Consider the following 23159-nt stretch of genomic DNA (forward strand, 5'->3'; position numbering starts at 1 on the left):
TTTTTTTATATTTATGTTTTTAATCATAGTTTATTCTATTTGTTTTGGGTTTTTTAAATATTTTCTTTTGTTTTATTTACTTTATTGATCTATTGATTTGATCTCGTTTGCTTTGCAAAGAACTTTGATCAACCTCGTTGCTTTTAAATGTGCTACAGAAATAAAATTCACACTGACATTAAGAAACAGACACATGTGGAAAAACAATCTCACAAGCATAGAAACAAACATACAAAAATGCAAAATACAGAAACTTTTCACGTTTTATTTCGGTACCAAGAAGCGATGGACTCATAATGCCTCTTAGAGCCTGAGGAAATGTTATTTCTAAATTACATCAGCTCTATCTTTAAATGGAAAATCTTTGATCTTTGTTTCTTTTTTTTCTGTGTTTTTTTTCTTCATATTGTAATGGACTTCGTAACAACCTTGAACATCACCTATCATCCGTTTGAACACTGAAATGGAATATCAAATGTCAGATAATCTGCTCTGAAAGTCTTCTAAATGCATTTCATCAAAACACATAAGTCAGAGAGCGTCCATTCATCCGCAGTGCCTGCCTGCTCAAGCCAGTCTAGATGGCTCTATTGAGTAATGGGGTTGTATTAGTGTCTGAGCAACATAGAGTGGCCAGCCACACCCAGACTGGCACAGTGCTGGATAGCTGAGGATTATACACAACAAAAACAACACGTGGAGCATCAGTTTTTACAAATTGACAATGTAATTAGGAAGCAGTGAAAGGGCCTGAATATCATGGACATATTTCTTTGTATGCCGTTCTTTCTTTCAGTAAAATCTCCCTGAATAAGATATGCAGTCATGTTAAAAAAGAAAGTACACCTTCTTTCATTTTCACAGTTTTATATATCAGGACATGATGGGAAAAATTAGCCATAACCAGGTTTAATCATTATTTAAATACAACCTGTGATGCATACATATAAAAGATTACAGCATGTCAGTATTTATTTGATACAAACTAAGCAGTCCTGTGAAAAACTAAGTAGACCCCACAATTCAATAGTCATAATAACTTTAAAGCTGAAGTAATTGCTTTCTGAATGACTTCATCAGTCGTTCACGTCGTTGTAATATGAGGCATATCATCTTACATCAGTTCACTGAGGTCTGCATGGGTTCATTTATGCACAGCTCTCTTAAGATCCTGCCTCAGCACTGCAATGCAGTTGAGGTCTGGACTTGAGTGGGCCTTGTTTTGCAGATTTTTCAGCCTTTTGGTTGCAGAGGTGCTGCTATGCTTGAGATCACCATCCTATTCCATGACCCAATATCACCCAAGCCTTAGCTGTCAGACAGACAGCCGCACATTTTACTCCAGAATACTTCAGTATATGAGTTTATGGTTGATTCAGTGACTGCAAGGAGCCCGGGTCATGTGGTCTTATCTGTCCAATTGTCATTTTGTTTGTTTAGATTTGACTTTGCTAACCTAAGCTGTGTTTCCATGTTCACGTAGAGAGAAAAGGCTTTCTCCTGGCAAACCTTCCAAACCACCATATTTGTTTAGTCTTTTCCCAATTTTAATGCCATAAACTTTAACATTTAACATACATTAGATCTGTAGAGTCTGAGATGTGGCTCTTGGGCTTTATGCAGTTTTAGTATTCCACAGTCTGACCGTGTGTTAAATATGCTGGGAAATCCACTCCTGGCAAGATTAGCAATTCACTTGAATGCTTTCTTACTGTAGGGTTGGATGCAAGGCCTTTGAAATGGCAAATATTCTTCCCAGACTGATGGGCAGCAACAGTTGCTACTCTGAGATCTGTAATGATGTAACGATGATGTCTTTCCCCCTTGAACAAACACCTGAATACTCCAGACCAGCAAACTCCTGCTGCACCCAGCTGCTGCTTATCCTCTTAATTTCTATGAAAGCAGTAAGGGTGCACTTAGTTTTTCACACAGTGCTTCTGCATTTTGCTTAATCTATGTTAAACAATGGAACAGTTTAATATGTCATGTTTTGTAATCAGGTTGTATGTACTTGATGAACCTGGATCACAGAATTGCAAGAGGACGTGCTTTCTTTTTCATGTGACCCTGTCCTAGCTGTTTACACTCACCTCTTTGCTGTTCTCATTGTCTGACTCGCTGCTGAAGTCCTCTGTGTTGAGGTTCTCAAAGTCGGACTCTCCCACAGCTATTGGTACGCAAACGGTCAGATTCGGGTTGTGGATAAAGGACATGTGGTCTTCGTCGATCATGTACTTGCCCACGCTGCTGCCAATACCACTGGTAGTGCCGTTACCATTTTTGGCATAGTCCAGGTCACGGTTAATGTCCACCCCAGTGTGATTAGCGATACAGTTCAGTTTCTTGTCGTACATGTCTTCCAAAGGCTTCTGCTCATCTTCCATCGGTGGTTTCCTCAGCAGACTGGCCATCAGTAATCGCATCTTGGCTTTTATCCATGCGATGCCTTTCTTGATGCGCATGACAGAAATCTGCAGGTTGTTCGGCTCACCGTCATCATCTGTCGCCGCCAAGTTGTCAGCACTGAATGAGCTCAGCAACAAGGCAAGGAACAGGTTCAAAACCTTTAAAGAGTAAATGAAAAACAAATACATAAAAAGTGGCAGTTTTGAAGGAAGCAGGAGGGAATCCGAGTAACCAACTGCACACTTGTAAGGTAGCACCTTGTGATTTACAAGCCACACCCTAAATCATGCCATGTTCTGATTTAACATTTACTGTATTGAAGATTAAATTACACACTGACATTATGAGCTCTATTAGGTAATGAATCTATGAATAAAGTGAAAAGGGGGGTCTTTTTATAAATAAACTTCTATACGTTCATTTCTTATTTTACAACTGGAGGAGTCGCCCCCTGCTGGTCAAGTGATAGCATGCGGGTCTTCCACATTGGGTTCCCCCATTACATACAGTGTAATATGCTATGAATATCAAATATTCCATACACATTGTTTCTTCCTGTTTTACTTGTGATGCTAATGAACTTTTTTTAAATTCATATACGTGTGAAAAAGAAAAAAGGAAACAAGTAATCGGATGTTGTTGCTAAATTCTCAATTTCTGACCGCATTACATTAGAGAGCTAAAAGGGGCATTTTTTCATTGGGCACCTTGAATTCCATTATTTCCATTGATTAACTTTAGTCAGTGAGATAACTGTGATTCAAGTGGGCGGTACAAATAAATCCAATAAAGCAAAAATGGAAGAAAAGTTGATGTCATATGTCGCAGTCATAGACCTTATTTATGGTCCAAACGCTATGAATTATGCAACAGTGATGTGAGTTTGTATTGGGATCCTGAGCGGAAAGCCCTGTCTAAGTAGACTTACGTGTGTTTTAACAGTCACACAGCTAGTTATTGGCAGTGAAAGTCATGTGTAAAAGGTTTAGGCTTGTTGTCTTCCTCCCCTGTAACTCTACAGAGCTTCTAAACCTTCATCATTAAAGTAACAAAGAATAGAATAGAAGTGCAGTTTTCATACCAAACACTTTACTGAATTCTGCCTGAAGTTTTGAAACGTCCACTCGCTTTGCTCTACCTTCTGGACGTCTCTCAAACTGTGTCAAGAACAGTGCACCTGAGTCATGTGTGAACTCCCATTAACAGTTTCCAGCTAACAACATGGGACACTCACCACCAGGTTACCGATGACCATGACCATCATGAAGACGATTAGGCACATGGCCTGGCCGGCCACCTCCATGCAGTCCCACATGGTCTCGATCCACTCACCACACAGGACACGAAAGACGATCAGGAAGGAGTGGAAGAAGTCATTCATGTGCCAGCGGGGCAGCTCACATTCAGCAGAGATCTTACACACACAGTCTTTGTAATTCTTCCCAAACAGCTGCATGCCCACCACAGCAAAGATAAAGACTATGATGGCCAGCACCAGAGTCAGATTTCCCAAGGCTCCCACTGAGTTACCAATGATCTTGATCAGCATGTTGAGAGTGGGCCACGACTTGGCCAGTTTAAACACTCTGAGCTGAAGTGGGAGGAAAGAGTAGGAGGATTATGTTTTAGTCATAACATCCCATCTTTACGAACTTGTTGCTTCGATTCAGCAGAGTAAAAATAGCATAAATATACAGCAATGTTTAAATAAACACAGATTTTACTTTTGCCTCGTTTGCCTCAGATGCAGTACCAGTGCAGAGCCGGTTTTGTCTTCGTGCTTATCGAAAAACAACCCACTTTCTGACAGGTTTGAGAACCTGTTTGAGATCTGCCAGCCTGGTTTATCTTGCAGTAACTCCTAAAATATCCACATCAGTGGTTCCGACTTCTACAGAGAATTTGCGATGCTGTGAGTTTTTGACACATACGCCAGTTTTTGGGAGGTTTTTTTGTTTTTGTTTTTTTGGAAGAGTTAAATATGTGCAAACAGCTCTAGATTAAACACTGACACTGCATCAGTGGAGAAGTATTGTTCGATGTGCAGAATGTGCATGATAACACACAACAACATGATGCAATGATACAATCTCAACTCTACTTTTCTAGGCAAAGATAGATATTTACCAATCGGAATGACCGCAGGACTGAGAGGCCCTCAACGTCAGCCAGAGCAAGCTCCACTAAGCTCAGAGTCACAATGAATCCATCGAAACAGTTCCAGGCCTCCTGAAAGTAGTAGTACGGATCCATAGCTACAAGCTTGAAAAGCATCTCTCCTGCGAAGATCCCCGTGAAAACCTGACATGCGAGAAGGAGGACAAATTTAACTTGGCTTCTAAACATATATAACAGAATGTAAAGCATAATGAGTAGTAAAAGAACCGACATGTTGGTTCTGCAGAAAAATGCATTAGGTTAGTACTCTCAGCTACTGCAATTGAACTTAAACACAAATAGATTATTTACAGAGGAAGCACATCTAGTTAATGTCCGTGCATGTGTCAGCTGCTCTGCAGTCACTGAGGATAAGACGGCACTTGTTTGTTCTCATCTTTAATAGATCACTGATGGCTGCCTTCAATCACACAGACCACATAGCGAACATACAGTCATGTAGGCCATACATGTTTTTGGACAATGACACTTATTCTGTCATTTTGCCTCAGCACAACCACCACAGTAAATTTTAAATAAAACAACAAAGATGTGACTGAAGTGTAGACTTTCAGCTTTAGATCAAATATTGCTTTTTAAGAAATGACAGATATCTTTATGTTTATAGTCCCCTGTTTTCAGAGATTTCAAATTAATTGGATTTAGTCTATAAATCATGGATATGACCAAATGCTGTGTTTTCTCTCTTCAGATGTTCTGTTAGACCAGGTGGGTTTGTGGCTCTTTCTGCATTATTTTTTTCCTTTGATTTATTGGGCTGAGATCTGGTTACGATTTGACTGAAGAATATCCCATTTCTTTGCTTTGAGAAACTCTTGCTTTATCGGTTTACACGCTGAAGTGCTGCCTGATCAGTTCTGCAACATTTCAGAATTCAGCATGCGACTTCTATCTGCAGTCGCATCATCAACAAACACTAGTGACCCAGTTCCACTAACAACCGTGCATGCTTATGCCATAACACTGCCTCCACCATGTTTGACAGGTTGTGTAGCGTACTTCAGATCATGAGGTGTTTCTCTCCTGCACTCAGTTTATTTGTCAAAACAATAAAATAAAATTCTGAACTCTTAGACGTTTTCTGGCATCTTTCCTTCCTGGTCCCGAGTGTAACCTGTGGTTTACACCTTGCTGTGAACTCTCTGTATTCCCCTTCATGAAGACTTGGGTTGATTGTAGACCTCAAGTGTGATACACATGCTACCTCGAGAGTTTTTGTTTTAATTGAAATAAACGTTGTGAAGTTGTTTTTAATCATGGAAATAATTCTGTCATCATGCACTTCGGTTATCTTCTGTGGTCTTTTGGTGTTGCTGAGTTGACACTGCATTCATTCTTACTAGATTTTTATGGGTTGTTTTCTTTCACAAACATCAACCTCATACTGAGGATAACAGCAAACAGCTACAAAATGCAAGTTCAACACTTGGAATCAACTCCTGATCTTGTGTGTGCTTAATTCAAATAATCATACATAGCGAGGGAACAAGCCTCATGCGGCCATGAAATTATTTGCCACATAGTTGTCCAATTACTTTTGAGCTGTGTATAAAAATGTAATTCCTGAACAGTTAATGTAGTTCTTTAGTCAAACCCCTTGAATTAAAGCTGAAAGTCTGCACTTCCATGACATCTTGATTCTCTGAATTTAATCCACTCGGGTGGTATGAACTCGAACTCAAATCGACCTGTATACACCCTCGTGAGTTTGTCAGACTGCGTGTTCATTGGCGCGCAGGATGATGACTCATATTGCATCAAGGTGACCTAGAAACCTCCACCTGTACCACCCATTAGTCTTTTCAACTAGATTTTTATGAACCACAACTGGAAAGAACACATTTCACTGCTTTTTCAATTGTAAATTAATACGAAACAGACATACACACAAAACTGTATATAAAAGAGCGTACAACAATATGTGTTAACTTATGTGAAATGGTGCCAGTACTCTGATTTACTCCGTTTCTTAAAGAAAAACAAAGCTTTAAATGAAAACAACCAGGTCTCAGAAATTATTTAGGCACCATTTTAGAAGAGCTCATCGATCAGCCTTCATGAATTATTAACACCGCCCTCCAACCAGTCAGCCAACCAGCAGAGAAGCAGGTGCATCCACTGAACCAGAGTACAGCGAGAGAGACGGGAGAAGAAGAATGGAACATGTGTGTGCATGTATGTAAAGAAAAATCCACGAATACTAGGAAGCAGCGGGGGGTTTGGGAATGTTTTTTTTCCCTGTCAATTACAGTCCCATAAATAACACCTTTCTGTGAGCTACTGAGAAGAAGCAGAGAAGATCATTTACAAGAATACCAGATAAAAATAACAACAAAAATCCACTCACCAGATTTCCTACAGACAGCATATCTTCAAAGTCAGGGGTCATGGGGTAATGCTCCATAGCCATGAAGAGGGTGTTTAGGACGATACAGATGGTGATGGCCAGGTCCACAAAGGGATCCATGACTATAAGGTTCACAATCTCCTTGATCTTAATCCACTTGGGGCTGCACTCCCAGATCAGGAATGTGTTAGCAAACTTATACCAGCATGGGGGACACTTGCGCTGAGACTCCTCCAGTTCTGAAGACATAGCGCGGATCATACATCAAAACCAAACATACTTGCGTGCTCAGCAAACTGCATGCAATGGTATAATAGGATAGAAAAAAATTTTATGCAATGTATGTATCTGGTACTTTTGAATATGCAAAGCAGATAAGCAGGAAATTCATGTCAAACTAATCAAACAATGAAGAGCAGCCCTAGTTAAAGAATAATGAGAGAGCAGGTTAAATAGCTGGGTTAAAGTGGCAGTACCCTCCACTAGTGTGTTGGTAATGACGCTCATGACACTGTTGGCCCGCTCTTTCCGCCCAAAGGAGGTATTGAGCTGGTCCACAGACACCATCAGGGAGCCCGACAGCTTCTTCTTCACCTCAACCTCAGTAGTCGGCTGTCAGGAGGAGAGGAAGAATCAAGCACCCATGGAGAGGACATGAACACCATCCCACATCACCACCGGTGGCCGGCGGAGGGAAGTGCACGACAGCAACGGCAGGAAAAAGTAGTCGAGGATCAGAATTTTGGGGGTGGGGGGCAGGGCACGTTTCATTCTCCTCTACTTCGTATGCTGGTTTCAAGGAAGATGTGTGTATGCTGTAAATGCATGCAGGTTTCAGCCAAAGTGGGAGCAGTGGTCTAGGGCTACTTGACCTAATTGTGTTTGAATGTAATTAGCTCATCCCAATTAGATAAAAAATGGATTGTGAGACACTGTGCGAGGAGAACTGCTTCTGCATGAATGCATTCTCAGTCCCGTCATGCAATAATGGAGGCTTTGCTGCCATTGCAATATAATCATGAGGTTATTTTACAAAATGTCTCCCAAATCTGGCCATTTTTAACACAAACTTGCAAATTGATGCTACTGTATCTTCCTATTTTGAAACCATACAACTTATATTGCAACCATCAAGTCAAGAGCATTGTAAATAGGTCATATGAAGGCAGGTAGTTCAAATTCATCCAGTTGTCATGCATGAGCATGCTCCAAGTCAAAGAGAAGGAGAGGAAATAACAGACATCATAACCAAAGTTTGGTTTGTCTACATCATGCTTGTTCTAATTTGGGGTTTAAATCTACCATGCTAACTAGAATGACGCACAACTAATTTGCTAATGCTGACCAGGGAGAGACTGGAAAACATAGAAAGGTATAGACAGACAAGGACAGCAGCCCTCCTTCATTTCTTAAAGTATTTTTCGAAAGCCTAATAGGATGGTGTGTATATATTTATACATATATATTTATGTAGATAGCTAGATACATATACTCTGGGATGGAATCAGGGAATTAGGGAAGCAGATAAAATTGTCTGTGGCTCTATAAAGCTGGTCCCCTCTGTTTCCTCCGGCTTCTATTGCAGATCTACCCACACAGGCTAGCAGAGGACCCGGATGCCTGGAGGAACACATCAACACACTGGAGCATGTTAACCAATCATTATATGCCATTTGTTAACAAAAACTGTGTTTCATTACTGCTAGTGTGTGAACGGGAACTTAAAACACAAAACTGTGTGTTACTTCTTTCTCTGATCTGTACACTAACGGGTCAGTGAGCAGCTGAATGATTTTGAGTGCAGGTACTTTATGAGTTATAAGTTTGATGCTGACATATTCAAAACATTAACAGTCATCATTCATTTCAAACAGTAAAATTGCCTGGAAGTCACTGATAGACCAAGTATGAAGCTAACTTGTGAAAGGTTGGTTTAAGTATAAATGCTATAATCACGTTTATTTTCCCATCCTTTGCCTACAGTTGGAGGGCAGCATACACTGCAGGGGCTGGGGGAGGGGAGGCGCGAGCGCTTAGCCAAGAGATACATACGGACTTGCAAAGATGACAGTAGAGGATAGAGAGCCAGAAAGAAACGTAACGGACGAGAGGGGGGCCATGCCTAGATAGGTCTACTCATTGACTTCCTTACACTTTCGTCAGTAGCTGCCTTATCTATTTTCACCTCAGGCAGAAGGCGTCCACCGGGCCCGGGGCCAATGAGCGACACCACGCCGTTGCAGTCCACCGTGCTGTTCCTCTTGCCATGGAAGCCAGTGTAGCTGCTCCGCCGGTACGGGCTGAACAGGGAGCCTCGCCGCTCCTCGCACTCCTCGACGGTGCTGTGCTCATCGTCGGCGAATTCGTTCTCCGAGCCCACGTCCTTGCTGCGGCCCTTAAAACTGAAGATGCTGCTCTTGCTGTTGTGGCGTGAGAGGAAGGGTGAGCCCGGTATACTCAGGAGAGACTGGAGGAAGGAAATAGAAAAAGGATGAGAAGAGGAGATATTTGTGTGATGGAGCCCTGGGCCCTTCTGGGCCCATCAACTCCAGAGGACAAGATGAAAGCCAACATCTGTGGGAAATTTAATGCAGCAAGGGCTCCTTCCCACGAGGAGCCATATTCTTCTGACTAAATAAACAAGAACTAGATAATTAGGTTAGTGATATGCTTCAGTGTCAAGGTCACACACACACACACAGGACAGAGATACAGGCGTCTGAGACAAGCGCAATCTGAACATGAGTCACGACAGCAACAATCTGGAATGTAGCTAGCATTGATCCAGCTATTTTTTTTAGCTCTACACAAAGTATGCTAGCTCACGGGAAATCAAATGTTTTGACAATAGCCCTCTGGTTGTGTAGAAGATGAGTGAAAAGCGCAAAGGATCCATTGCATGTCACATGAAGGATTTTCACAGAAAAGCGTTACATAAGGCCCGTAGGCCTCGTTAACTCGTCAGCTGAATACTTCTCCATAGAACACAAAAAAATTAAAAGTCAGCGAAGCTCGAGCACGGTCTAAGCACAGCAGCAGGACTGCTCCCTGTTACAGATTTGTGTAAATAATTCTGAAAATGAGGCCTCATACATCAACGTTGGGTACACACAAAAACAGGCCAAAATGAGGCGCACACTACTTCCAGCACAAAAGTTGATATCCAGAACAAGTGGCCAGGAAAATGCGAGCATCTCTGTGGAACCGTTGACCTATGAGACGTGTGCAAGAAAGAGGAAATGGAAGCTGATGGTGAGGTGGTCAATGAGAGGAATCTTTTTATCTGTAATGATGCAGATAGACCGGTTCTTATATCACACCTATCTATTCTATCTGAACACTCCAATACGACATGCCTCAATCATCCACTGACACAAACACTTTCTATCTAACCACACAGTTATAAGCCGATGTATCCACTGGCGAACTCGGGATGAGCATCTTACCCATGCACACTGGAGAAGCAAGGAATCGAACCATCAAACTAACAGATGACCTGCATTACCTCCTAAGCTGAAGCAACCACAATTGTTAGTCTGACTTCATGATGCACTTTTTCACTAACACACATATTAACTTCAATGAAGTGATCCAAGTATTTAGCAGTGTTATTTTAAGTTGTTCTGTGAGCGCCCTTAAGTTGCAGCTGTAACTAAAATCTCTAAACTAAAAACTTCGCTCACAGAAGACTGAGCCAAACTGTTAAAGGACGTCTGGCTTCCTTTCATTGATAGTTTTACCTCCCATTAATCAGACTACCAGATTTTCATGAATGTCATTGCTTGTCGAGATCTAAGACAGATGATACAAAATTAGAGAACCGCAGAAGAGTCAGTAGTCCACCGTATCACCAAGTTAGTGAGTGCCATAAAGCCTCCTCCGGTTGTCTCATTTATTGACTACGTAAATTTGTTGTCTGTGAATAAAGCCGATGCGTACCCTCACCAGAGCCTCAATCATACTGCAGGCCAAGTTCAGACAAGAAAAGATCAATTTCTACCCTTAAATGACATCCTCAGGCAAGTGGTATCACAATCATTTTGACAAGCTTTAAATCAGTCAGCTTGATTCCTGTAAAACAAATAAATGCTGCTGCGACACATAGAGCTGCAATGAATGCTCAGGTAATCCCAGAGGAATGTTTGACTGGAAAACCAAGCAATTAGTAAAAAAAAAAAAGTAAAATTGTATTTATATAGCACCTATCAAGATAACAATCACTAAGTGCGCCACAGAAGCTAAAACATAAAAATAAAAATCAACCAAAAGCAAGTTTAAAAAGATGATTTTTTAGCTGTTTTTTAAAAGCGACCACTGAGTCCACAGATCTCAGGCTCAAAGGGAGAGAGTTCCACAGTTTGGGGGCCACAGTTACAAAAGCTCTGTCGCCTCGTGTGTTTGACAACCAGCAAGCCCTGGTCACATGACCTCAGGGACCTGCTGGGAATGTATGGATGCAAATCACAAATAAATAAGGTCGCTCATTTCTGATTTAGTCAATTATGAGGCCCTTTGCATCAACCATTTACTGTATAGTAGAATTTGCACATGTGGAGGTAGGATATGAGGCCGATCCACACACATACATTTTAAGGCACACCATTTCACGCCTTTGTATACTATCTATGCCTAGTCTTAACCCCCACTGAGGCCCCTGGACATGTGCTTCACTACACGCTGCTCTGTAAGTGCAATCTTATATTTCACACACTGAAAATGAAAAGTAGTAAGAATGCCGTCCCTGCAGCCATGTGACTTACTGACGTCTATATTCTATTCATAGACATGAAAAGGTATCTGTTCTAATTCTGTGTGTTGTTTGAGTTTCATTTGGTCTCAAAAGGCCTCATACAGCTTTACGCTAGCCATGTAGATATTTTCTTATATGTTGGTGATTTTAGATTTTCTTTTTCCTGCAAGACTTCTAGTACCATCCCCAACATGTGTGAAAAAATCTACATCACAGCATGATCATGAGTGAAATACTCATCCCCAGAGAAGAGTTTGTCAAATTCAGTGTTTTTATTCTTGAGCTGCAAATTCTGTTTATCGTGTAAAATTACTAACAGTTTATATCTTGTTATAATTTAGCTTAAATTTTCCTTTCAATCAAAATGTCAGCATCTGATCATTGCTAACAAAAGGGAATATCTTCCTCACCTGGTTCATGATGGAAGACTTTCGGCCCAGGCGGTTATCGGGGAATCTGAAGCGGCTCCTTTTGCTGCCATCGTCCGACTCTGACTTGACAAACTTCTCGCTGTCGCCTTTCTCCTTCTCCTGCTCCTTCTGCCGCCACTTCTTCTTACGGTTGCGGCGCTCTTTAGCGCTCTTGGAGCTGAGCTTCGACATCTCGGACGAACTGCAGGAAAGACGCCCTCCTCCATCGTCTTCAACCGCATCCTCCGACACTGTGCCTGCAGAGGTTGCCATTGCAGCCGTCTACCGAGAAACGAGCACGCGAGTGAAGTCAGAACGATATTTTGACACAATCCATGAAAAAGTTTTGCCTTCAACTTGCAGAGGACTCACCTGAGCATCTTCTTGCTGCTTCTTTAGCTGCTCCAGCATCGCCTTGAATTCTTCTTCCTTCTGCGCGGCCTCTTCCATGGTGGCCTGATTCTGCTCCTCATAGGCCATGGCTACCACAGCCAAGATCAGATTCACCAAGTAGAAAGAACCCACAAAGATCACCAAGACAAAGAAAATCATGTAGGTCTTCCCTGCCGCCCTGAGGGTCTGTTAGGAGGCAGTGCCACAGAGGTCCGGGGAGAGAGAGGAAGAAAACAGCAGACCCGTGAGATCTGATACATGACTTCAACGCCACAATCAACGTCAGCCTCACTGCTCATCTCTTAATATGACTCATCAGAAAGAAATAGAAGACGTACACTGGTCTGAGCATTCCTGGGGGCAAAAATGAATGCAAGCCTCAAGTGAGGAGGGTAAATGTCTCTCACCTTCTGAGGACAGAAGAGTCAAATCTTAACTTAAAACAGCTCACACGATTTCATTTGTCTGTTTCTGATGTGAAAATAATGTGTGGAAATAAACTGAGTAAATGATTTTATACTTTGTGCTCATTAAAACCCTCCATGTGAGACTGTATTGTTCATCAGAAAGAACTGACCTACTTTGCACGCTCACTGTGAATAGCCAAACTATTTCTACAGATTTGGACGCTATGCCCACTGGAGATGAGAAGTGAGGAGACTGAGCAGCAGAGGTACAGCTGAACAGATGAACACACAAAGGAGAAAGCTCATTGGTGTCACTTTGTCTTCATGCTAACATACAATTGTTAAAGTCATTCTCGCGCTGTTATATTTTTAGGTTTAGATAAACCAGCAAACGAATAGTCATCATGAAAGGATCCCAAATTTGACTAAAAATGTTCTCGCTCATGCACCTCATCAAAAAATGAAATACGTCTTCAGGCAGCAAAAAGGAGAGAAAAAGGACTCTAGCAGGTAGAGAAGTGAAATATCCTCACCCATCAATTATGCATGCAGTTGACGTGATGCTGAGAAGTGCGTGCAGGACATTTGGCTCAAACGTTCTATTTTAGTGGCACAAAACTAAATCTTACATATATAATAAAATGCTCAGTACTGAGAAACAAATATGATCCATAGGAAGGCGTTTTATTACTTAATGTCCTTACACCAAACCAAAAGCGGCTACGTAATGATTATTCTACACATACGGCGTACAGTATGAGCGAGAGCCTGCAGTTGGAAGCTGAATTTCAAAGATGAGAGCGAAAATAGAAATATGTGCCAGGATGCTCTCATCAGGTCTCATCGCTCTCATTGGTCATACTGTAATCCTCAGCCCTTAATATTTCATGCTTCCTTCCTTCCACTTGTACGTGGAGGCAGGGCTGTCTCCACCATTTCAGGGAAGCTTAATGTGGAACAGCCTGCAAGACAGACCAGATGGCGGTGACGGGGCCACAGTATCCACATGAGACTGAGAACAGGGGATAAACTTGGAGGTGAACTAGAGCTGAATGCAGAAGCCACCACCAGTTTTTGAATAATGTAATTTGAATAATTACAGGATGTTTGGTACACAATTTTTTATTGGCATTTGTGCTGCAGTGTAATAAAATCACTAGACAGCTGATAACCACCTCCACCATGCGATTGGTTTGTCTGTCAACTGGATCGCTTAAAAAATGTTTTTGCAAAATTGGACATGTGAGGTCACATTTTTATCCAAAATCAGTTCATTCACCGTTTGAGGCGAGTTTTTCAGCTTTAGTGGTGCAGTTGAAGACTGCTGTCATCAGGCACCAGTTTAGCTCACTGGTTGAGCAGGTGCCCACACACACAGCTGAACATATATATTTACTAGGTATGTGTGTTTTTAAAGGGATGCCAAATGCTGTCATTTTTCTGTAAAGCAAATTTACCTTGCCTTTGGGTATAAATAAAGTTACCTTGACCTTGACCTTGACTGCTGTATTTCTTCCTCTCTTCCTGTCTAATCTTCACCAGTGAACTAACCAGTAAAGGCAAAAGAAATCTTTAAAAAGCTGCTGTCACTAATAATGGATGAGAAACAAACCATCCATCGCACCATCCTTTTTTAATCATTTCATTGATTTATCCAGTTAAGGGTTGTACTATTGGGGGCGGAGCCTATCCCAGCTGTCACATGGCAAGAGGTGTGATACACTCTGGGCAGGCTGCCACTCTATTGCACTTCAGGCTAGCATTATTTATTTATCTATGCTTTTGGTGACTTTGTTTGAATTATAATATATGTTCATCAAAATTAACACCTTTGAAGCCTCGATAAAATCTGTCCAAAGGCCAAATATCAATCAGATTTCAGCACTGAGGGCTGTTACATGGTGAAACAAGCTGAAGGTGTGGACACATCTGCTTTACCAGCATGTAAAGGTTCTCCCAGAAGTCCTGTGTCATGAGTCGGAAGAGAGCCAGGAAGGCCCAGCCGAAGCTGTCAAAGCTGGTGTAGCCGTAGTTTGGATTCCTCCCAGCTTTCATGCATGTGTAGCCCTCCGGGCAGCGGCTGAGGGGTGGAGAGAGAGCGAGAGAGAGACACATAGAGACAGAACAGGGCATTCAGCCCAAAAATGAGTCAGCACTATTTACTGATAATGTAGTCTGACTATAAGCACACAGAGGAGCTACAGCAAATCTTGGTACTCTTTTTGAAGGGTGGAGAAGGCAACTCACCCAGAGTCTGAGCTGTTCCCACAGAGCAGAGCGTCCAACTGGCCAGGCAGGAAGTAGAAGTTGGCTGAGAGGGGGAAAAAAGCAAGAAAGAAAAACTGCCAAACTGAGTCATTTCGCTCACATTCTGTCGAGATTTACTAAATTTACTCCATTCAGCGCATTTCTGACTCCAGCTCACTCAGAAATTTTGACTTCAGTTCATTTGAAACAAATTCCTTTAAGTGCCAAAACGACATATTGTTTCCCCATTCAAGCATATGGGTTGACTCATACTCTGACCTCCGTGCCAGGTCACCGTTGGTGACGCCTTGACTCTACTTACTGTCGTTCGTGATGTATTCGTCCCAGTCAAAGCCCTTACTGCCATTGGCTAGGTAACTCTCGTTGGTGTTGATTGGCCAGAACACACACTTGTGGCGCAGGTTACCCATGAAGAGCTGGAGACCAATGAGGGCAAAGACGCTCAAACAGAAGACGGTCAGGATCATCACATCCGAAAGCTTCTTCACAGATTGGATCAGGGCACCCACAATGGTCTTCAGGCCTGCAGGCCAGCCACAATCACACATGCGCACGCACACAAACACACACACACACACACACACATTCACAAACCACACAGGTGATGCAGGAGCTCCTCATGTCCCATGTGTTAATCTCTGGAGTGTCAGCTGCTACTAGAGCTCATCTTTTTAAATTTGTCACTGGGACGAAGCCCGTAAATCCCTGCATCTTAAGATGTTCATAAAAATCTGGCTGAGACTACATTTGAAAACCTTCCCACTGAATTTAATTATAAATAGAAATAATAGATGTATTGTCATCGACTTGAATATACAACTAAATGTTCATTTTTAGCTAAATTCAACATCAAAACAAAAGGGATCATTTTATAAATAAAAATCTGAACTGGTAAAATACTATAAATTTTAGATATGGGTAGTAATACATTTTGGACAAAACTGGGAGTTTACATACAGAACATCTCTAGAAACAACAAACAGGAAATATTCAGGAGCCTTCCCACTCTTTTCAGATTATTGCAACAGATCTCAAATCCAAATAATGGGCTCTTCAACAGAAGAAATTAGCATTTCATTGCCAATGACGGATGAAGTAAAAAAGAGGGGGAAGACTTTCTATAAGTGAGAGGAAATCCATAAGGAAAAGAGCACAGCAGCACAACGAGAGGCCATGAGAGGGACAGAGGCACAGGCAGGGGGGCATTAAACCACATGCAGGTCATTTAAACTCCAAGGCTGAACAGAAGCAATTCAATGCCAGTGCCGGTGTGGGCACTTTCTTGAACTGTCTTGTGTAAGGTGTCATTAGGAAAGCACTGACTCCCCATACCGCGACCCTGTAGTCTGTCTCATCCACTAAAGACAAAATCGCTTTAACTTCCAGACCAGCCTCCTCTGGCAGCATTCGCACAGATCCACGAGGAACTCAAAGATGGAGGCAGGATCGCCCACGCCCCATTTTTACTGTTCACCCACTACACGTACAGCAGGCTTGACCTGCTACAAGCTTTCGATAAATTATGATCTTAATTTAGACTTTCAAATAATCTTACTAAAAGCTCCGTCAAACCAGACATGTAAGGAGCTGCTCGTGTTTAAAGGGACCTATTATAACTTCTTTATTTCCTCATGTGCTGTTACAGCAGCTGATGTTCATGCTATGTAAGAGCAAAAACCTCAGGCTTAAAGCAGGTAAATGCTCCGTTTCTGGCAGTTTTTTTCAAGGATTTCAAGATATCTAAATGCACAGAAGCTCCACCCACCTTTTGTTTGCAAAGGACAGCCAATCAAAAGAAAGCTTGTATAACGGGGGGAATGCAACAGCTTGATGCATTCGGGGGTCGCACAAAGCCCCAGCATAATCTAAAAAAGCAGTAAAGACTTAAACTAGAACTCAGAGTCCAACAATTAAAGCGTGGAGCTAGAAATAAGCATAGCAGGTCCACTTTAAATCACCATACATCTTATTTACAAGCACATGAAAAAAATTATCAAATCAAACTAACAGATCTATGTTTCCCTGGAAAAAGCCCTCCCATTCACATGGATTACTGTTTGCTTTATTAAACAAATCTATAAAAATCAATAAAAGCTCCAATTTCATTACTTCTGTACCAGCATTTTAACAGAGAGTCCAGAATTTGGGGGAAATATGTTATTAATTTTGTGGCTGAACGCTACATTAGAAGATCAATACATCCTACCAACCAGTGTTTCGTCAGATTTTAAAAAAGCAGATACGATGTGTTAAATAAGGATGTTTGGAGCTGCTTTTAGGTGGCTGCTGTCTTTGGACAGAGCCAGGAAGTCTGTTTGCAGTCTTTAAGTTAACCAGATGCTCGCAGTAACTTTAGGTACTGGCATGAGAATGGTATCAATTTTCTCATCCAACTTTGAGCCCAAAAACAAACAAGCATATTTCCCAAAATGCCAAACTGATATCTAAATCGTCTGCACTCAAAGAAGACTTTTTCAAATTTCAGCATGAATGTGTAATTTGAAAAAGAAAGCAATCTTTAGTGGCTGTTTTGCAACATGTGTTTAATGTTCTCCGGTCAGATGTCCGGTCAGCGTTACCATTCCATCTGCATTCCCAAATATCTTTTTTTTTTTTGTGATATATCATTCAAGGAGGTCGTAAAAACAGAGAAAAAAAATCAATCAACAAGCTAAAAAACAAAAAAGAGGGCAAATCAAACTTTCAATGCCATTAATCAGCCAAGCTCTTGGTAGGCTAATATTATAAAAGCAAGTGACCGAAAAGCATCATGCAGCATAAGAGGTATGTTCACAAACTAGGCTTGGCAGTCTTCATACATAAGTAATGGGTATGTTCTATAAGATCTGTATAAGAGCTATACCTTTTCTCATAAAATACAGCTCACAGGTTTGTTTTGGACCCCATTACTAGGAATCCTCTCAAATTTCCAATTAGGAACAACTACAGGGATTAAAGCTGTCTGATTTTTCTTTTCTCATAAAACATAACATGCATATTGTAAGTTTACAGTGTTCTAACAACACATTTCTTTGCCATAAGTAACGGCATTTGCTTCTTCTGAAAAGCTATTTGAAGTTGAGTGAGTTGAAGCTATTTCTCCTTAAAGACAAAAGCTGCCTTGGAAACAAGAGCGCTACCGGGGCAGAAGAGAGTGCAGACACTTTGGAGGGCCCTAGAGGAGACTGCAAAGCCTATCAAAAATGTATTAGTACCATTTTTGATAATTTTGGAGGAAAAATAAATCAAAAAATGGTTTTCTCCAATTTTTTTTTTTAAATATCGCTAAAATCATAATAGTAATTATAATAATAGTGAGTAGAAAGGAAAGGGTGAGAGGATCAGCCTTAGTGTTTAAACTGAGTCTCACCTGGAATGACAGAGATAGTTTTCAATGCTCGGAGAACTCTGAATGTTCTCAGCGCAGATACATTGCCCAGGTCCACAAACTCTGTTATATATCTGAAATAGGGGAAGGATCACACACAGAACAAACACGATGACAAAAACCACACACGCCAAGAGCACAACACCACCGAACCAGGAGGAAACGACGCCACTCACAGAGCCTGTCCACTGAGGAGAAGGGTGGAAGGTAAAAGGAAAGAAAGACACACACACCTAACACCGACCCCGCCCCACTGCCCCCACCCCGCACCATCCTGTCTTACCTGGAATTACAGAAATAGTTTTCAATGCCCTCAACACCCTGAACGTGCGCAGAGCTGAGACATTGCCTAGGTTTACAAACTCTGTTATATACCTGCAGGATCAAACCACAGTTACAACAGCTTATTATTTACATGCAGATAAACGGTGAAAAGATCAATTCAGACAAAGATGGGCTTTGTGAGAAACAATGACATTTTGTATGATGGTCTTTTTGGGGGGAGGGGTGGGGGCTGTATTTGCTCATATGGAAATAAGTAAACTAGGTGACTTATAGTCGCTGGGAAGACACTGAGCATTAAATTGGATTTTGCAGGCTCCTGACGACTGAGAGAGAAAATGTGAATGACAAGAGTTGGATGGCGAGAGGGAGATGAATCAGACTGAATGACAGTGAGGTGTGGGTGTTGTCAAGGAGGCCGAGCAGTGTCAGATGGAGATCTTCGATTCCCAAAGAGAAAACCAGAGAAGTCTCGGCTCAAATGAGGAAACACAGAAGACGGGTTATCAGATAGGAAACAGGCAAAAGATAATAACTAAAACATCAGTTTACTTTAACCCAACCCAAATACGCAACGTATTTGTGTCCAATTTAACATCCTATTTACTCAGAGCTCGATCGAAATTAAAATACTTACGCCATCGAAATGACCATGAAATCCAGCCAGTTCCATGGATCTCTTAGGAATGTAAACCCATCTATACAGAAGCCTCGCGCAGTGATCTTTACAAGAGACTCGAACGTATAAATTCCCGTGAACGTGTACCTGGAAGACAAAGCGTTGACAGAATCAGTTCACCGCGCTAGATCAAAGCTCGCTCATTTCTAAGTGCCTGCACCTTCATTAACTGTTAAGACACCCAGGAAATGCCGACGTTAGATAAAATTAGAATCATGCAAAATCAGATAAAACACTTTTCTGTCGGTCTAATGTTTTATTAGAATGTTGCTTCGTTACATTTGAGCCACACAAATTTCCAGAAAACAGAGGTTTTCAAATACACTGCGATGGTGTCCAGAGGCACAATTACAAATAGTGTCCTGCAGCATATAGCCCCATCAGTGTTTTCTTCTAAAATCTTGATTCTTGTGTGAAAAATATATAGTATGGTTATTGTGCAGAGGGTTTAAAGAGAAAATTCAAATTTAAAATTTCACAGAATTTGACCATCTGTGACTCAGATGTAGTGCCAACATAGGGACACAAACATTTATCACCCATTTATATATGAAAACAGATAAAGTGTACTTACTCTACTTGTTTTGACCACTCAGGAGGATCACTAAAGGTCATGAATATACAGTTGGTCAAAATAGTACACATAATGATCATGCTGAAAAGAGTGAGGAGCATGTTAAGGAAAACGCAGACTGTAGTGGTAATCACATACATCATCAAGCCTCCATGACATGTAAAACATAAGAATAAAAAATACAGCTTGCAGTAGGTAACGTATGTCCTACAGTCGAGTACGCATAAACAGCCAGCAATATTTAAACAGTTAAAGTCAAGACATGAACTCAAAGCACTTAACTGAAGGTGGTTAAACGTAGCCACTACTATTAAATATTTAAACAGTATATATTTAGGGGAAATGCAAAACTACAGTACATTTTAAAGGTGCAAAGCTTTCAGTGCAGAGAGGCTGACACTCAAAGGAAACCAGGGAAACTTCAGACTTGGCTTTAAATGCCTGCAGAGGTCAGTATTAGTTGTGCCTTGAAATATTTGAACAATATTTCTGTACAGCATTAACCAGCAGTTGCAAAGACCTACACAGTGCACTCTACACAAATGTAGATTTAGGTGGGCAAAATAAAATGCCACTCACATTACTGCTTCTCTGTTTTATTTTACTTACTTTTTTATATATATCTATAAAAATAATTAATTTGTGCCTAAACTGGAAAACCTTTAATTATGCACCTTGCCTCATTTAGTATCTATGGACAGATCTTTAAATAAACCACGTGTATCTGCGGGCACCACTAACTCACAGGTTGCATTGCTGCAGGAAGGAGGCACAGTGGGGCACAGTCTGCTTCATTTTTAAACCAGATGCCCAAACAGTCGTGTGTCACATGACACACAGCTGGCTCACTTCCCTTAACTTGTGCAACTAGATAAGATAAAACAAGTCAAATAAAATATATTTCAAAAATCACATAAAATATTAACATGCAGCTCTGATCAGCTGAGGTCCTAAAACAAGTTTCCTTTTATGTCTTTAACAGTGCTTCAAATCGAGGGTGCATCCTCCAACTGTTCCTTCTGGATTCGTAGATAATGCACCGATAATGTTCTTACCGAGAGGTCTAGCTTGGCTGACTGTTAAGGATGACTCATCATTTGTGCTAGCCTTTCCCTTCAGTGATAAAATGGCTACTGCATGGCGTCCTCTGTGCTCTTTCTTGACTGTAACAAACCGACTCTCTCCTGTACCTCCACTCACAGGAAACGTCGATAGCAGCGCGAGCAGAGAGACAGAACACATCATGAATAATACACATAAACAGGAAACCTTTTCAGTCCCAGCAGTTTAGAAACCATTTCAAAGGATATGAATGTATCAAAATTTTAATAGCTAATCGCCTAACCGGATTAAAAGGACTTATTAAGTACAAGGCAGGTGTGGCACTAAAACGGAAGATTGTCTTCCCTCTATTTAGCACTATAAATGTCTGTGGAGAGAAGAAACAGAGAGAGAGAGAGAGAGAGGGAGACAGTTAACAATCAGAAAGATTATAAATAGACAAAGAACAATAGCAAGGAATATTTAAAAATGTATATGTCATCCTATTTGAAACATTGTGAAAACATTTTCTGCAAGGCATACACGGCCAGTATGCGGACGATAAATAAACAACGTGCATTTGGTCATTTAAGTAAAATGCTGCTTTTAAACAAATGCAAATAAAGTGAGAACTGCTGGCAGGATGACTGTGTGTTGTCCCAGAATCTCAGTGCTGCACCGCCCACTGTGGCGTCTTTAAGGGGAAGGAAACGGGCAAAACCGAGAGGAGAATGCGAGCCACTTTCTGTGGATAACCTCATAATTGTTTAAATAAAACATGGCAATTTGCATGAAACATTCGGGGCCCTTGTGCTTTTAACAAGGCATCTCTCACTCCACGCTAAGCCTCTGAAGAGACACCGACAGCGGAGTCAGGAGGGAGGGAGAGGAGGAGGAAAGAGGAGAAGCGGGGCGGATGGGTGGGGAGGTGGGAAGCAAGGCGCCTCACGGCGGTGGCGTCACATGACCGCGTGTATTTTGTGCGTTTTGGACAGAAATAAGGTGTGTGCCCGAGTTCTTACTATGACATAAACGTCTGAAAAAAACAAAATGACGAATGCGTCCACTTACAAATAAGACGGATCACCCCTGATGTCAATATTACCTAAATGAAGGGAGACGTCAGCACAGTTTCAAATGACTGGACCCACTTCCTTCCTCCAACCTTCCTCTCTTATTATAATTATAGGTCAGTGCATCTCCCTCATCATTAACACTGTCATCTACCAGTCAAGACAATCACACGCTTGGAAATGTCCCATCATGACATTTCTCTTAAACACAGCCATCGTGCACATATGCAGGGTACACATCCATGACTCACAAACAAATGCATAATTACACACATCACATGCAGCAGCAGCAGCAGCACCACAGCACAATCAATAACCACCACTGTCACCCTGACACACATGTCCTCCACAGCTATCCATGAAGCGCTTTTTTTTGGGTAACACATGACAAAAGTGCTGCTGCAAAGCTACTGAAAATTTCATAATCTAGAGCTGAACGAGGAGGAGAGGCAGAGAAGGCGGGGGGTGGAGAGCGAATGAAGCAGGCAGGCAGGGAGCAACTGTGGCAACAGCAGGCTGAGGAGAAGCAGGGCACGAGGAGCCAGAACGGGGAAGCTGGGCGGAAGACGAAGAGGAGGACGGGAGGGGGGGATGGGTGGGAGAGAGAAACCAAGAGCGGCTTCGACACAGAAGCTCGATCCAGCAGGCAGGGCTGCAGCATCTGCATCCGTGAGGGCCTCAACAGCCATTCGGCGACCCCCTTTTTTGACCCTTGTGGCAAGCGATAAATGGGCTGCGTTTATGGCGCCTTTAGCCCGAAAGCCCCACAGTCACAGAGACATTAATATATGATGCTATAAGGCCTTCCTATGAGATGCCCATGCATTCCTTGCCGTGCTTTCGCCCTGTTTATGCCATTTGGTGTGCAAAAAAATATATTTTTGCATTGTCTCTAGAGGCATGCTGAAATATTCCTGACAATGTTATTAAAATAGATGAAAATTAAACCATTACTGTAAG

General features: G+C 41.7%; 1 protein-coding gene across 5 annotated transcripts in view; it reads right to left on the bottom strand.

The window, feature by feature from the left end:
- The window catches only part of scn8aa (sodium channel, voltage gated, type VIII, alpha subunit a), a 48723-nt gene that overhangs the window by 19471 nt on the left and 6093 nt on the right, over positions 1 to 23159 (bottom strand). For 2 of the 5 annotated variants that reach the window (XM_086276692.1, XM_086276693.1), the window contains exons 3-17: positions 21396 to 21514; positions 20086 to 20175; positions 19470 to 19598; positions 18533 to 18624; positions 15464 to 15685; positions 15142 to 15205; positions 14833 to 14974; positions 12467 to 12673; positions 12095 to 12376; positions 9087 to 9401; positions 7411 to 7546; positions 6935 to 7173; positions 4537 to 4710; positions 3644 to 4000; positions 2094 to 2567 (exon numbers count right to left, since the gene is read on the bottom strand). In XM_086276692.1, coding sequence (XP_086132818.1) covers positions 2094 to 2567; positions 3644 to 4000; positions 4537 to 4710; positions 6935 to 7173; positions 7411 to 7546; positions 9087 to 9401; positions 12095 to 12376; positions 12467 to 12673; positions 14833 to 14974; positions 15142 to 15205; positions 15464 to 15685; positions 18533 to 18624; positions 19470 to 19598; positions 20086 to 20175; positions 21396 to 21514 — 3042 coding nt within the window. Of the gene's footprint in view, positions 1 to 2093; positions 2568 to 3643; positions 4001 to 4536; positions 4711 to 6934; positions 7174 to 7410; positions 7547 to 9086; positions 9402 to 12094; positions 12377 to 12466; positions 12674 to 14832; positions 14975 to 15141; positions 15206 to 15463; positions 15686 to 18532; positions 18625 to 18833; positions 18926 to 19469; positions 19599 to 20085; positions 20176 to 21395; positions 21515 to 23159 lie in introns of all 5 variants that reach the window. The other 3 variants (XM_086276695.1, XM_086276697.1, XM_086276694.1) reach the window with 3 other exon arrangements.

Source organism: Aulonocara sp. 'chitande type north' Nkhata Bay, linkage group LG20 (genome assembly GCF_057382095.1).
Source record: "Aulonocara sp. 'chitande type north' Nkhata Bay isolate Kocher_YH1m ecotype deep benthic linkage group LG20, A_spYH_male_GT1.1, whole genome shotgun sequence".
Classification (NCBI taxonomy): domain Eukaryota; kingdom Metazoa; phylum Chordata; class Actinopteri; order Cichliformes; family Cichlidae; genus Aulonocara; species Aulonocara sp. 'chitande type north' Nkhata Bay.